We start from the raw sequence: 14,924 nt of genomic DNA on the forward strand, positions 1-14,924 counted from the left end.
TTCATAATGGAAAAAGAAATAGATAAGCCTTTGACAAATCAGAGTTTTAAATGAGAGAATACACAAATAAAAAGCATTCAATTAATGGGGTATAAGTAATAAGAAACTTCAGATTCTAGGAGACTGTTATGTACAACTTTATTCCCATTTAAATTACAACAGTTTTCTTGGACGTGTAGTAGGAAGCCTGAATAGCTTAAAAGCTATAAAACAAAAGTTAGTGGTAGCCAAAGGCTCATCACCAGGATCATGTGCTTCTTCCCATGAATTCTAAGAAATGATCAAGGAACAGATCTTTACTCCACAGAAATAGAAGGAAAACTTCTCAACTCCATCTGTAAGGCCACTTAACATTTGTCACCCAAACAGGCAAAGGATGGAACAAAAAATGGAGGACTCTGGACCAAGCTCACATATTTAAAAACCCTAAATAAAATGTTAGCAAAGGAGCACAAGGATATAAGGAACTCTGTTTCTCTAGATAAGTTTAATATAAAATCATCTGATCGTCTCTTTTGGTAAAAAAACTGTTAAGGTATTTGACAAAATGCAACAACATTCCTGACTAAAATTAAAAACTATAAACTTTAAAACTTTTGGACAATCAGGAGCAAAAACATACCTACCATAATTTACAGTAACATCATACTTGGGATAAATCATTGGAAGCATCTAATCTTTCAAGGTTATGAAAAAAATGAAAATGTCTCCTACCACTACTCTTGTTTAATACCATAGTAAAAACATTAGCCTTTGCACTATGGCAAGAAAAAGAAATGAGAAGTGTAAACTGTAAAAGAAAAATAAACTACATTATTTGCACATAGCATTTTCTACCCAAAAAAAAAATTTTTTTTTAAGTCTACGATAAAAACTACTTGAATTGATAAGAGTTCAGGAAATTGGAATCAATTCACTATATTAAAATCAATCATTTTTTCTAGACATCAGCAGGGATCTATCAGAAAATGTAACAAGAAAGAAATACAGAATGCTATAAAGAATTAAAACCAAAGTAGTAATACACACTATAAAGTAATTAAGGATAAATCTAGTAAAATGTACATCAAGAGAGACCTACACTAAAAAGTTTAAAAGTAGTTTAAGCTCACCATTTAAAAAGTTGAACACATAGAAGGAAGAAAGTGAAAATTACCTGCAGCCTCACCACTAAAAAGAAACTTCTGTTAAAAGCTAGCCTTCCAGACAGTAACAATATTTAAAAACTATGTTTTGGGTCATTGAAAATGCATATGATATAGTAAGACCAAAAACAGAAGAAAAACTTGTTTTAAAAGCTCATTTAAAGCTGGAGTAAGGGGGCCTCCCTGGTGGCGCAAGGGGTTAAGCACAGCACTATGAAGCAATCCACAGCCTCTGCAGCATGAGTTCGATCTCCCGCCAGCCAGGGAGCAACCCACATGTCGCAGCAGACCTCTCCTGACTCGCCCACTGCTCCCCTCAGCAGTGTATTTCGTCAGTCTGCCTGTTCTGCTCCCCACTCTGTCTCTGGTGAATCCTCTTGCCCCACCACCTCTGGCCTGTACGCCAGCTCTTGTGTGCATAAATAAATAAATCTTTAAAAAAAAAATCTGGAGTAAGAAAGTGACTTGAGGTGATAAACAAAGACAACAGGAAGGAGCAGAAGTTGAAAAGTTTTCTGAGTGAGGAGAAGAATGCTCAGTCTGGGGAGAGGATTGCCTTGCTGCCACATTCCGCCCACTAACCACACAGATTTAGTGCTGGCCTAGGGAGCACACCCCTGGGAAGAGCACTGATGGTCTTGGTTCCCATTTCAGCCTCCTGTTGGCAGTGCTTGCTTGCTCTCCCTTTACCCTATCTTAGAACCAAAGCAAAACAACAAAAAGACGGTGAGGAATTTGGCTGAATATGCCCCAGAGGTGGACTCTGAGAATTTTGTAACTGAACCTCCTGTTGTGTTTTCCATTTCTGCTCCCCCAGACCGCCCAGGTTTGCTGAATGTGAAGCCCATTGAGGACATCCAGGACAACTTGCTGCAAGCGCTGGAGCTCCAGCTCAAGCTGAACCACCCCGAGTCCTCTCAGCTATTTGCCAAGCTACTCCAGAAAATGACAGACCTCAGACAGATCGTCACAGAACATGTGCAGCTATTGCAGGTCATAAAGAAAACAGAGACAGACATGAGTCTGCACCCTCTCCTACAGGAAATCTACAAGGACTTGTATTAGCAGAGAAGTCCCGATTCACTGACCACGTTTGCCTTCTTCCGATTGCACTATCATGTTGAGGGAAAATCTGACACCTAAAAAAAACAAAAAAACAAAAAAAAAACCTACTGTGAAAAATGCATTTTAAAAAGAAAAAGTTTTAGAATAATAGATCTATTTTATGCATATTGTTTATAAAGATACATTTACAATTTACTTTTAATATTAAAAATTACCACATTATGAAATGACTGGTTCTATGTGAAGACAGAGTTTAATGTGGCCCCACGCTGCCCCGTTCCCCCTTCTTGTTCTTTCCTTCCCTCCTTTGATTTCCTTTACTTTCTCCTTTCTTTTTTACACATTTTATTTTATTTTTTTAAACTTCTTTTTTTTTAAAGATTGATTGATTGATTGATTGATTGATTGATTGATTTATACATACATGCATACAAGCACTGGGTACAGTCAGAAGCGCGGGAGGGTGAGAGAATTTGCCAGAGCCAGAGTGGGGAGCAGAGCAGGCAGAGGGACCGAAGTACACTGCTGAGGGGAGCAGCGGGCAGCAGGAGAGGTCTGCGCGCCATGCAGGAGAGGTCTGCGCGCCATGAGGGACCCTCCTCCAGTGGCCGGGGAGCAGCCGGGGATCAAACCAGCGCTGCAGATGCTGCAGGCAGCTTCGCAACCCAGCGCTCAACCACTGCGCCACCAGGGAGGCCCTCTTTTTTACACATTTTAAAAATGTGACTGGAACTGTTGATTAATTTTCACTCTGGGTAAATTAATTTTGTACTCCGTTTATGATCTTCCTGAGCCCTCCATCCTCTTGAGTGAGCATAACTAGGAAGGAGGGCCGGGGAACTGCATGATCAAAACTTCTCAGAGCTTGTGTGTCTTAACTCGGGACTCGATGGGGCCCCAGCTCACTGCTGGCAGGTGTTCTGCTAGGCGTCTGCGTAACACAGAAGTGTCTTTAAGATTCTGCACCTGTCAAGAGGAGCTTGCCACTGAATTGAGGAGAAAAGATTAATTTTTCTTAAAATAGATTATAAGACCCAGGATAATCATGTACCAAAGGGATGGTTCAGGTGCTAAGTTCTGTGGGGGTGCAGAGGACGCAAGATGAATGGAGAGTAGCAGCAGTCAAGAGTGACTCAAGCCATTGAAGGTGGCCTCAGTGGATGTGCTAGATTTGGAGTTGGAGGCATTTCAGGAAAGCAGAATAGCAGCAGCAGCAACAATAGCAAAAGGAGAGGGCAAACAAAGTGGGGAGGAGGAGGAGAGGTGCTTTCTGTTCTCACATGTGGGGCAGTTCTGCCATGGGGCAGTTCTGCCATTGGAGGCTGGTCATCCCCTGGGCCCGCCTTGCCCAGAGCTCTCTTACTTTCCTGATCTCAGAGGCTAATGAGCAGAGGGTTCAGATAACACAGCCGCCCCAGCAAGTGGGGAGTACACTCCCCAAAGGCAGGAGCCTTCTCGGCACAGTTAATAGATTAGCTGAAGCCACCAAGTTCACGTGCATGGCTGGCCCACGATGTCCTCACACTGTGACTCTGAAGGATGCTTCTAAGCAGATTGTCCTGAGGTCTGTCTGCTCCAGGATGGTCATTTCCACTGACCTGACTTGTGTCCCTGCCACTCCCTTTGCACAGCTTTCCTTATGGTGTTGAGACTTAAGAGCACCTAACTTTCAAGCCAACGTATCAAGAAAGGCTTCTCCTCTACCCCCAAATAATCACATCTCTGAAGAGTCAGATTATGAAAGTATGTGCTGACCCCAACCCTGGCCCTTTAGGAGAGACGCCTTCTGAGCTCAAGCCTTCAGAAACGCTGACCCCACATACCATTTGGGTCTCTAAACCTCCCATCTAAGTGACAGCAGAACATGGGGAAGGCACGTGCAGTTGAGTCCTCGTGTGGCAACTCTTCTTCCCTTGATGCCAAACATCAGAAGACTCTGACCCACCCCCGACTCACTGGAGGCCCCACTAGGGTTCTTTGTGGGGAGTTTATCACCTGAGAGAGCCTGAGGAAGAAAACACATGCAAGCAGTAGACAAGGTGAGGAGGATTCTGCCTCTGGGAGAACCCTTGTCGACGAGATGCCCCAAACAGAAAGTCTTCCAGCCCTGCCTGCTCTCACTTCCCACCGGCGCCCGCGCTGCAGCCCATCCACACCCCATCCACATGCTCGGGAAATAGGCAGGGAGCCCCGCTTGCAACTTGGCTCTGATGCTCAGTGTTAAATAGCTTTTAAATCCTGGCAACTTTCAAATTCCCATCTCACTGACTTTCTCCCTGTGGCTTGGACAACCATTTGCGAAATATTTTACGACACATCGAATCCAGCCTCCCAAGCTCCTGCTCGTTTCTCCCATCTCCTTTCCCCCAGGATGATTCACAAGTTAATCAACAAATGGATCATCAGTTATTCATAGTACTTTCTCTGGACACAAATACACTTAGGGATTTGTGTTCATAAAAATAGGAAGAAAAGTAACTTTGGTCAAGAGTCAAAAAGCAAGGAAAGGCTTTGGAGGGCCCCACTGGGCGCTCCCCCCGCACCTCCCTTGCCTGGGTCTGGCACTGCTCCTGCCTCGCTGCTGTCTGTGGCGCAGGGCACAGGCCCGGAGGAACCATTATCTGCACACCCTGTGTCTCCAGCTTCAGTCAAACTCACCCGAGTTCCTGGTTTATTTTTTTAACTTAGCTGAGAAGTTAGAGGGCCAGGACTCTGCAGTAGAACTCGAGAGAGATGGCAGCATTAGCTGGTGCCATTGCAGTCTCCAAAGCTTAGGGAAGAAAGTGGGGGGTGCTTATGTTTCTAGGGTGGGTAAACTTAGAAACTGCTGGACTGAGAGGCCGCAGAACCCTTGTGGTGAGCAGGCCCTGCCTTGCTGGGTATCTTCATTAACCCAGTCGTGCTGATAGTGCAGGCCAGGGTGACAGGTTGGGAATTGGCCCCAGGAACTTACTCCCTTGGAAGTACCTACTGGGGAGCCACAGCAGGGGCCCTAAGGGAAGACAGTTTCAGTTCTGAATTCCCAGAGGAAGAACCGAACTTCTCTCCAACAGGCTCTTCCCCTTGCTTTCTCTTTCATCCCCTTTGCTCACAGTCTTGGGGACAGTTTGGGGTGATGAGAACAAGGGGCCGAGACGCCTGCTCTTCACTAGATAGGCACCTCCCTGTTGTTCTTCTCCCTCACCCCGTCCTGGTGCGTGGGCCTGGCTCCTGGTTGTCTCTGTTTACATTGTTATCACTACTACGGTCAGCCTATCTCCACCCTTCGCCATGTTCACGTTCATCGCAGGGTGTGAAGCATTCAAAAGCCGGCCAGCTCCTCTCATCCCACCTCTGAAAAGTGTTTTCCGTCCGTCCTCCCATGCAGTCTGCCAGCCTGGGTAACCCCTCTGGAGAGTGTGACTAGGTCCAGCCTTAGTGGGGTCACAGGCTGCGCATAAAATCAGGCTGGTAAAGCCTACCCAGCAGAAGTGGTTGCATCCTAGAGCCGCGAAAGGCCTCGAGCCGTGGGGAGGCACAGGGGCATGCTCAGAAGGCATGAGAGGTCAGGCTGGCGGTGGCAGCTGGGGTCATGGCAGAGGCAGCGTGGGTGGTGGCCAGTCTCGCTGCGCAATTAGGAGCTGCCCAGGACACAGCCCGATGAGCCAGGGTCCAGGGTGAGGACAGGGATGTGCTTTTTGTAAAGTCAGCTCTAAAGCTCAGAACCTCTCTGTGCTGCTTCCCTGAACAACCACCCGAAGGATCAGGAAGCCCCCTCCCTTCTAAGTCCTGGGATGACGTCCATGTGCTAGGCCTCACTCTGCCCCTGGGGTCACACATGCCACAAGCTTGGCCCCGCACCTAATGGTTCTGCCTCTCCTCGGTCCTCTCACTTGAGCTGCAGCCTTTTGGCCCAGGGGCTTCATGAAGGATCCCGAGCTCCTGCCCTGGCGTCTTCCTCTCCTTTCCTAGGAGTGGGCCTCAGGCCCCCTAACCCATGAGGCCCCTCTACCTTGATGGCAAGATCATTCCTAATCATTCCTACCCCCGTGAGACTGGCACATCCTAGCATCCAGAGTCCAAGCCCTGCGTTTGTCTTAGGAGTTTAGCAAATTGCAGCAGCCAAACAACTCAGATGACAGGTGAGAACCCTGAGGCTCAGAGACATTAAGTAACGCCCAAGGTTGCGAGAGTCTTCCGGAATTAATTTAAGCAAAGGTGTTACATTACATGTGAGTTCCTAGAACACTGACACCAACACCTGGGAGGGGGCCTGGAGGCAAAGCACCTCAGAATACCTTAGAAATTTGAAGCGAGTGTGAGGTCTGCACTGGGCGTGAAGGGAGAGGACAGAACAGCGTTCCGGGAGGCATTCCTGTGGCGCTCAAGAGATTGTTGTCCAGGATGCGGAGGACCGAATCTGGCACAGAGAATGTGCAGCTGGTAGCGGAGAGTGAGCTGCACGACAATGCTAACTCCACTACGCCTTCTCAGCCGGGGGGTTTGGGCTGATCTCTTACCTCTCTAGGTTTTTCATTACCCTCTTATGTAAAATGGGACAATATACGCACCCTGTAGGGTGATCACGAGGATTAAACATAATACAGCTGTAAAGGGTTTCACTGGCTTCTTGGCTCGTCCTGACCATCAGTGTGTGTTGGCTGCCGTGACATTATGGCCACGGTGGTTGTATAAAGACCTTTCACTGCAGAAGGCGACCTGAGTCCATGGAACAGGCCATTCCTGACCAAGCCTTCTGGGCACTACCTGAATATTCTGTGCATTCAAAAATAGGCTTAAAGGATTGGGTCTCAGCCTTTGGCAATGAGAAAAAAAAAAATACATCCTCCCCCAAGTATTTTGCCCCCGATCCATATGCCTTAAGAGAAGATAATTATTTGAGGGACAGCGGTTGTGTTCTGATTTAGAGCAAATGTCAGGATGAGGCTAAAAAAACATTTTCTCTAAAAGTTGTAGGAGTTTTCTCTTGTGACTGATGCTGCTAATTTTAGACCAATATTACATAGCTTGCATTTCCAGAGGGGCGAGAAAGAATAAGAAAATTGCTAATTTGGGTCTGTAGGGAATGGGTTGGGATATTTCCATCCCCTCTGGGGTTTTGTAAATATGTTCCAGGCCAAAAGTTCCCAGGAGCGTGTGGTTCCTGGGATCTACTGAGAGCCACTGGCAAGGCCTAAGGAAGGTCCAGGTGTCTTTCGGCAGGAGCGAAAAACCCATGAGCCTCCGCCATGACTCAGAGCACAGGAGACCGCGGAGTGTCTAGCACATGCCCTGTCAGTGCGAGGCTTAGCTCCACCACTTTCTCAGTGTGGCCTTGGTGAGTGGCTTTCCTCTCTAGGGACACACCACCTGGCCTCCTAGAAGGCCCTCAGCAAATTACATCTAACCCATTCATGAGCAAAGGAATGGGTCTCAGCTTCCCTGCCTGTAAAATGGGAACAGTGGCGCCCACCCTGCACATCTTACAGAACGTGGCATGAAGGACCGATGTGGTGAGGGAGCTAGCCCACGGCCACACCAAAAAGGCAGAGGCAGAGCTGAGGCTAGACCACAGGCTGGCTTTGTGGGGTGTGTCCGGCTCTTGCTACCACCTTCTGCTGACTCTGGAAGAGCCAATGACACATCCGCTCACTAGCAGAGGGCAGGCTTGTGGCATCAGAATCTTCAGTGTAAATGTTGGCCCTGCCAGGAACTGGCTCTGCAACCTCAGGCAATTGCTTCTTGTTTCTGGACCTCAGCATCTTTGTCCAGTGGGGACCCCAATTCCTACTTGTAGGGTTACTGTGAAGACTCGAGTCACATGTAGGAGGCATTTGAAAGCCCCAAAACAAAATCTTCTGAAGACAAGCACTCCAACCTCACAGTTTGCAGGCGCTGGGCCTGACCTGGGGACACTGATGAACAGTGTCCTCAACCAGAGAAGAAATTCGTAGGGCCCCAGCCGTGAGGAACGGTCTGCTGCTGGCCTGATTTCTGACAGTGGTTTGACACGGCTCTTGGGCACTTCTCTAAGCTTCAGTTTCCCCATCTGCACAGCTAGGACACCCAGGATCTTGGGAGCCCCTGGGGGTGGGGGAGCTCGACATGGGGCAGAGTCCCCTGGATGGCCATCGGAGGCCTGTGTTCCCGCTGTCCCAGCTCAGCCACCCCTCCTGTGCCCTGGGCCTGAGGGACCTGGGCCAGCACTCAGGCGAGGCCTGGGGCTGCTCCAGTCCGAGGGGGCGCCGCCTCCGAGGCTGGCGGGCGGGTGCCGGTTCCCACCCCAAGCTGAGCTGCTGAGAGCGGGCGTCACGCTGAGTCAGGAGCTGGCAGCCGCGTGCTGGGGCTCCCTGGCCACGGAGCCTGCCAGCGGGGAAGAAGCCAGGAGGCCTCGGAGGAGCCGGCCTGTTATCGATGCCGCCGCCGCCACAGCGGTGGGAACGGAGCCCCAGAAAAGCTTCACAGTGGCCAGGCCTCCCAGGGCTCCGGGTGGGGACCGGCTGTTGGGGAGGGAGGACATTTTTAGGAGCTGCTTCCTGGCGAGGTGCCAGCGGGGCTGCCTCAGGCTCCGGGGCCTCGCCCTGGGTCCTCTGCTGGTCGGTCTGATTCCTCTTCAGGTCCAAGTGCCCGCTTTGCTTATAAAGGGCCTGGTAACCCGTCACCCCTCCCCCAGCCCAGTGAGGTGGGTAGTGAGTGGGCCAGCGTCCCACAGGACACAAACGGCTGCTCTGAAGGGACCATTGGGGAGAGGTTTGTGCAGGGATGATTTGTAGTATTGTGGGAAGTTTGGGATACCCAGTAACAGCTGGTGAGATACCCCGAGGCCCAGACCCACCAGGGCAGAAAGGCTTTCTCCCAGCCCTGCCTACCCAGGGGAGGACACTGGAGACTGTAAGCCACAGGGAGAGCCCCGGAGCTGGGGGCCGGGGGCACTCCATTGCTGCTATCCTGCAGATGGCCCAGTGTCTAGGGGTGATGAGGGAGGGGAGAATAAATACCCCTCCTTGCTCTACCTGTCCTCCCACCTCAGTCTCACATTGGCCAGATCTACCAAAGCCCAGAGCAAAAGGGTCAGCTGAGACCATCCATGGGTTCCGACCTGCTGAGGTGTAGAGCAGGGTGAAGCCAGGTGGAAGGTGAACCCACAGGGCAGGCTCCGTCCCCTACAGGGGTGGGCATATTGTTGAACCCATAATACCATGCAGTGACAGTCCATTCTGGGATTCAGGTGGTGGCTGCAAGGCCTGAGTTCTTTGCGTTGCATTCAACCGGCTATTGGAGGTCAAGGCCCAGGGACCAGGACAAGAAGCGGGCAGGCCACCTTGGGCATGGGTGCCGGTGGCTGGGAGCCAGACACAGGCACCCCACACAGTCCCATCACATTGCCTGGAGACCAGGGCTGTGGCCCAAAGCAGCTGGGGCGGGGGGGAAGCTTTGTCATTTTCTCCCCCAAAAAACAGTTTTTTTAAATTTTAAATGAATGTTTAAAATATCATGTATCATGTAGAAGTTACATTACTTAATTTACCTCTGCACCCCACAGCTAACCATCAAAGCCCCCATCCCTGCTCCCTGCCTGGTTGAGATGAAGGAAATCTGGCTCCAGCGAGCTCAGGAGAGAGTCCCAAAGGGTCAGCAGTGGTCAGCCCAAGAGGCGTGACGAGGGGGCAATTTGAGCCTGGTGTCAGCAGGTGTTCAGATGTTCTTCATCCTCAGCTCAGGGATGCTCAGGTGAGCCTGGTCCTCCCCAGGCCTTGGTGTCTGCAGGAGCAAGCTGTGGGCGCCGCCGTGCCAACGCCACCTGGCAGGCAGAGGCCAGGGCAGGGCCAGGGGCAGGCAGGCGACTTCAAAGCCCCAGCTGTCCCATTCCTGGGTTGTATGACAGTGGGCAAGTCATTTAACCTCTCTGGCTTCTGTTTCCTTTTATAATTGGCCAAGTTCATACCTCGCTCATACAGTTCTTGTGAAGGAAAGGGGAGGTGCTGAAACGCACAGCCCTTTGGCCCCCAAGCGTGGGTTCCTTGTCACTTCTTACTCTAACAAATTCGAGGTCGAGCACGTGCCTGTGTTCCACGGCCTTGTTCTTTCAACAAAAAACTGCACTTGCCATCAACGTCAGATAGGTTCTTTTAAATTTCCCAGAGGAGCTGAGCCCTAAGGATTCTGTTGCTGTGGAAGCGCAGGAGAGCTCTACCTCTGTCCAGGGAAGGCAACAGGGAAGGCTTCACAGAGGTGGTGACTTTTGAGGTGGGCTGAAAGCACTTGTGAAGGTCGTCCTGGCAGACAGAGGGCATCGTGTGCGCAGAGGCGCGTGGCAGGTTGGCAAGGGTGTGTATTTTGGTGTGGCTGGAACAGAGGGCCGCTGGGGCAGGAGAAATGGCTGCCACAGTACAGTGGAACCGGATGAGGGCAGGGGGCGATGCACGGAGGGGCTTGGACTTTTTCCCAGGGGTGGAGAGCCATGGACAATGTTGAGCGGGGCAGAGGCGGACCAGATACGGGCACTCTCGTGAGTCTTGTCCACCAGCGAGGAGCTAGGACTTGATGGGAAGATGGGAAGGCGGGACCAGCCAGTGCCTACGCCGGGCCGCTGAGGGGGGCTGCTGGTGACGGGGATGGAAAGATGGACGGATTGGGGAACATTCCAGGCGACTCTTATTGGGACCAGGAGAGCGGAGCACTGAAGGGGGATTCTCTGGGAGGACATGGCAGGACAGGGTCATGCTCTTTATGGAGGGGGGTCTGGGGGAAGACAGTGACTCTGCTCTAGGAACACTGAGTCCTGCTGCATTTCCAGGGTGGGGTCGGCTGTTAGATAAATGGGTGTCTGCAACCTTGAGGTGCAGGTGAGCTGGAGCAGCCATGTGGGAGCGACGGCAGAGGGTGGGGACAGTCACAGGACAGTGACAGTACAGGAGACAACAAAGATGCCAGCAATTCATTTCGATTCTTTAGGTGGCATTTTCCCACTGAGGTCAATGGGAGGTTTGACAACCTCCGTCTCCTCCGTGCTCAGGAGACAGGACTGAATTCAGAGCTGTTCTGAGGACTCGCCCGTGGACAAGGACATACGGCATCTCAGCCCCGTCCACAATGGCCACTGGAGGCCTAGGGGCTTCCATTCCACTATCACCCTAGGAATTGAGGGTCAGAGACCTGCAGAAACGGGCTCCAATATGGGTGTTTCAGTCTCCACACACGCACTCACGGACACACACGCACTCATGCACACACACACTCACGCGTACACACACGCGCATACACATGCGCACACACTCATGCACGACATATAAGAGGGCGCCTTGCTCAGACTCCTTCCTAAGACTCTCTCTCCCCCATACCACAAAACACCCCTGTCTCCTTACAGAGAGTTGGATTATGAGGAAGCAGTGGCCAGGCAGATGGGGGCCTGGGCCAGAGTCCCTTAGAGTCCTCCTCCCTGAGGGGTCCCGCCACCCCCCCATACCCAGCCTGCAGGTCCCCTCTCTTGTCTCCCCCCAGCTCAGGTTTCCTGAGCCTCAACTGGAGCCAAAATCTCAGCTTGCAGTGGTTGAAATTCAACCCCTGGTCGATTCTCTGGCTCTTCTGCCCTAACAGCCCCATTGTTTTCAGGCCTGGACCCTTGGGCCCTCAATTTCCTCATGGGTGAAGTGGAGGGGAGAGCAGGTTTACAGACTAGCAGGGCTCTCTGGAGCGTCAAATGAGACCACATGCAAGAGGGGAAAGTGCTTTGCAAACTCCATAGGCTGTGGTGGTCAGACAGTCGCTCTTACCCTGTCCCCACCCCCCTCCCTGAGTCAGGCCTCTGGCCAGGTCCTCCCAGACGAAAGTGGCCAGTACGGTCTGAGACTGGGAGATAAGGCCAGGGTGCAACGGTTTCACCCCAGGGGTGAAGTCAGCTTTCTCCCTGCACTTATTGGAGGCTCCAGCTCTCTGTACCCAGGTTTTATGAGCTCAGCGAGGGTTTACACTATGACTAATACCCCATCCTCTCTCTACTTGGGTCGCCTCTACCTGCCGGGCAGGAAGTCTGCGGGACTCAGCCCCCTTAATCACCGCCACCTCCCCATGACCCGCCTCAATCACGTCTCTTTACAGTCGGGCAGAGCCTGCTGGGCCTCCTCAAACTTCCATATCTGCTCGGGGAGATCACTGATAGGACTAATGGCGTTTGCTCGCCTCCACACCCTGGCACAGCATTCCAGGAGTCACGCAACCCCACAGGCCCAGGGCGGAAATGGGCACCCACAGCAGAAGGCCCGCGCCCCGGAGCCCCTGTCCGTGAAACGTGAAATGAGCCTTTCTTCCTGCTCCCTGCAGGCCAGCCTCGAAGCCCCTTCCCAATTCCTGCCCACCTCCGTGCCTGCTGCCTGGCCCCCACCTCCTCTCTATGCTCCTGGTCTCCCCAGACCCCTAAACCTGATAGCCACTCACTCACCCCCCAGTGCTTACTCACCCTCGCTCACTCACCCCCACCCCCACCCCGTGCTCAGCAAGCGTCTCCCCAGCAAGCGTCTTCCCGAGCCGGGCTCGGGCTCGGTGTTGAAGGCAGGAGACACAAGGATGAATGAGACAGGTCATCATTGGGATCAGAGGGGGCGACTGGGAGCTGGGAAGCCATTTGGGGGGTGTTGCAGGAGGTGCAGGCAGGATCCCACCCCTGCCCCTGGCTCTTAGCCCTGGGCGTGCCTGGCCTCACTTCTGCTGCTGGCTCCTGTATTGTTTGGCCTGGTTGTTTTACAGGGTCTTGATGCTCCCCAGAGCAACTCGCAGCTAAGGATGATGGGGGTCCACACCCCAGCTTCCTCACTGCCCAGGTAGGATCCATCTGTCTGACTTCCAGAGTCCCCGGTGGGGTGACAGCCAGTTGAGAGCACGTCTCCGGACTGAGTCTCCCAGGTCTTGTGCTCGTTCCCCTCCTGGTTTTCTCTTCAGCTCCCCAGTGCACTGCTGACCCTTGGGGCCTTGCTTGTGTCTGCTTGTGGGGGAGCCCAGCTAAGGGGCTGCAGTGGCAATAACAAGTTAGACCCACGCATGTGAGAAAGCCCTGAGCACCACGTGGGGGGGCACGGGGACCGTCGTGGGCCTTGGAACATGCTCTGTGGGAGGGAGACAGACCAGTAGCCCGTCAGTGACAGAGAGTGGCCTGGGCAGTGATGGAGCAGGCCAGCGTCGAACCTCTGCTCTGCAACGACTAAACTGAGCCTTGACATCCACAGGGAGGGGGTGGGTGGAGGGAGTGTGAGAGGGTGTGCGGACAGAGGAGGCACAGGTGAAGCACAGGTGTAATCAGGCATGGCTGATTCTGGGAACATTGAGTAGTCCCCCCGGGGGCGGGACACAGGGCTCACAGGAAGAAGAATGGGCAACGAGGCAGAACCCAGATGCTATAATGCCTCTTACTTTTCTGATGCTTCATGTGAGGAAAATGTGTGAGCTGTTCCATCCACAGCAGGTACGGCCCACTTAGAGCGTTGCATCAGGGTCCCAGGACACAGCAGGCACAGCCAGGGTAGGTCGTTTGAAGCAGTTTGATAAAGGGGTTATTAGCAGAGGCCTGGCAGAGTGCAGAGAGGCCCCAGGGACAGTGCCGAGCGCGGGGCTAGACCCAGTGACAGAGACGGCAGCCACCAGGGCCAGGACAGGGAGGGCACTGGTGGGGGGGTGGTGAAGGTGGCCTGGCAGCAGTAGTGACCGTGGTCCAGGGAGGCAGCTGGCATTTGGGGCCCCACAAGGGGAAACTGGGGAAGAATCTCCAGAGTCCCATCTCTCGCCCTTCCCACGTGTGTCTCATTGGCTGAGGCTGGCCAGAAACCAGAGAGCCGGGATGCCTGTAGCTGCAGACCATCCAGGTCAGCCTCCCAGGGTGCAAAGCAGCATGGCAAAAGGCAGAGCAGACCGGAAGAGGCAGATGAAGGGCGGCCATTGCACCTCATTGCTCTGCAGCTCTTGGAAGCAGAGTGCGTGGTCCCCACACTGAGGAACTCTAGGCAGCTTCAGTGTTCAGGCAGAACCATGCACTTGTACAAGTTCCTGCAACCTGCTTCACAGCCTGGTTGAGCAAGTCTTATCTTGGCTCACCTGTGTCATAGGTGCAGGTGGTGCTAGGGAAGGTGAGTACAAGCAGCAGCTGCGAGAGAGTGAGGAGGAGACAGGGAAGGAGGAAAGGTCAGGGCAGGTGCGTGCTGCTCTCTCAGGTAGATAAATGCTCCCAAGATTATTTGCCAGAAGGGAAGTTTCCATCCCCCACTGGTTGACACCTCGCCTGGGGTGTCCGGGATGTGTTTACTGTGGGCTGATAAGGATCCCACAAGCTTGGAGAAAGTCCAGGGGCAGAATGTGAAAAGATGTGCACCACATACCAGGTGTGGGGCTCGGACCGCTCCAGGTGGGTCTGGGCATGCACAGAGCCATCCTACCCCACGGCCGACGCCGGGAGCGGCCTCGGGATGAGGTAGCCGGCAGGTGCACGCGCTTCTGCTAAACAGGTCTTGTGTGGAACCCGCCTGCCCGCACTGTAGGCAGATGTCCCAGGTGCTCCTGACAGAGCTGGTCATTGGGTCACAGTCAGAGAAAACTTCCCGGTATGAGGAAGATGGCACTCAGGAGGGGGACGAGAAGTTGATTGTATTGATACGTCATTTTCTACTTTAAGAGCTAGCTCCTGCTGCACAATGAATCACCCCAAAATCTAGGCATCTAAAACAATGATAACCTGCCAGTCAGAAATTCACA

General features: G+C 52.6%; 1 protein-coding gene across 8 annotated transcripts in view; it reads left to right on the top strand.

Annotated features, from left to right (window-relative positions):
- Window positions 1-2,437, top strand: part of PPARG (peroxisome proliferator activated receptor gamma) — a 121,267-nt gene extending 118,830 nt beyond the window's left edge. For all 8 annotated transcript variants that reach the window (XM_037523045.2, XM_037523088.2, XM_037523099.2 and 5 more), the window contains one exon: window positions 1,963-2,437. In XM_037523045.2, coding sequence (XP_037378942.1) covers window positions 1,963-2,210 — 248 coding nt within the window. In that variant the 3' untranslated portion in view covers window positions 2,211-2,437. The remainder of the gene's footprint in view (window positions 1-1,962) is intronic.
- The last annotated feature ends 12,487 nt before the right edge of the window (window positions 2,438-14,924 follow it).

Source organism: Talpa occidentalis, unplaced genomic scaffold (assembly GCF_014898055.3).
Source record: "Talpa occidentalis isolate TD23 unplaced genomic scaffold, MPIMG_talOcc4v2.1 talOcc4.10, whole genome shotgun sequence".
Classification (NCBI taxonomy): domain Eukaryota; kingdom Metazoa; phylum Chordata; class Mammalia; order Eulipotyphla; family Talpidae; genus Talpa; species Talpa occidentalis.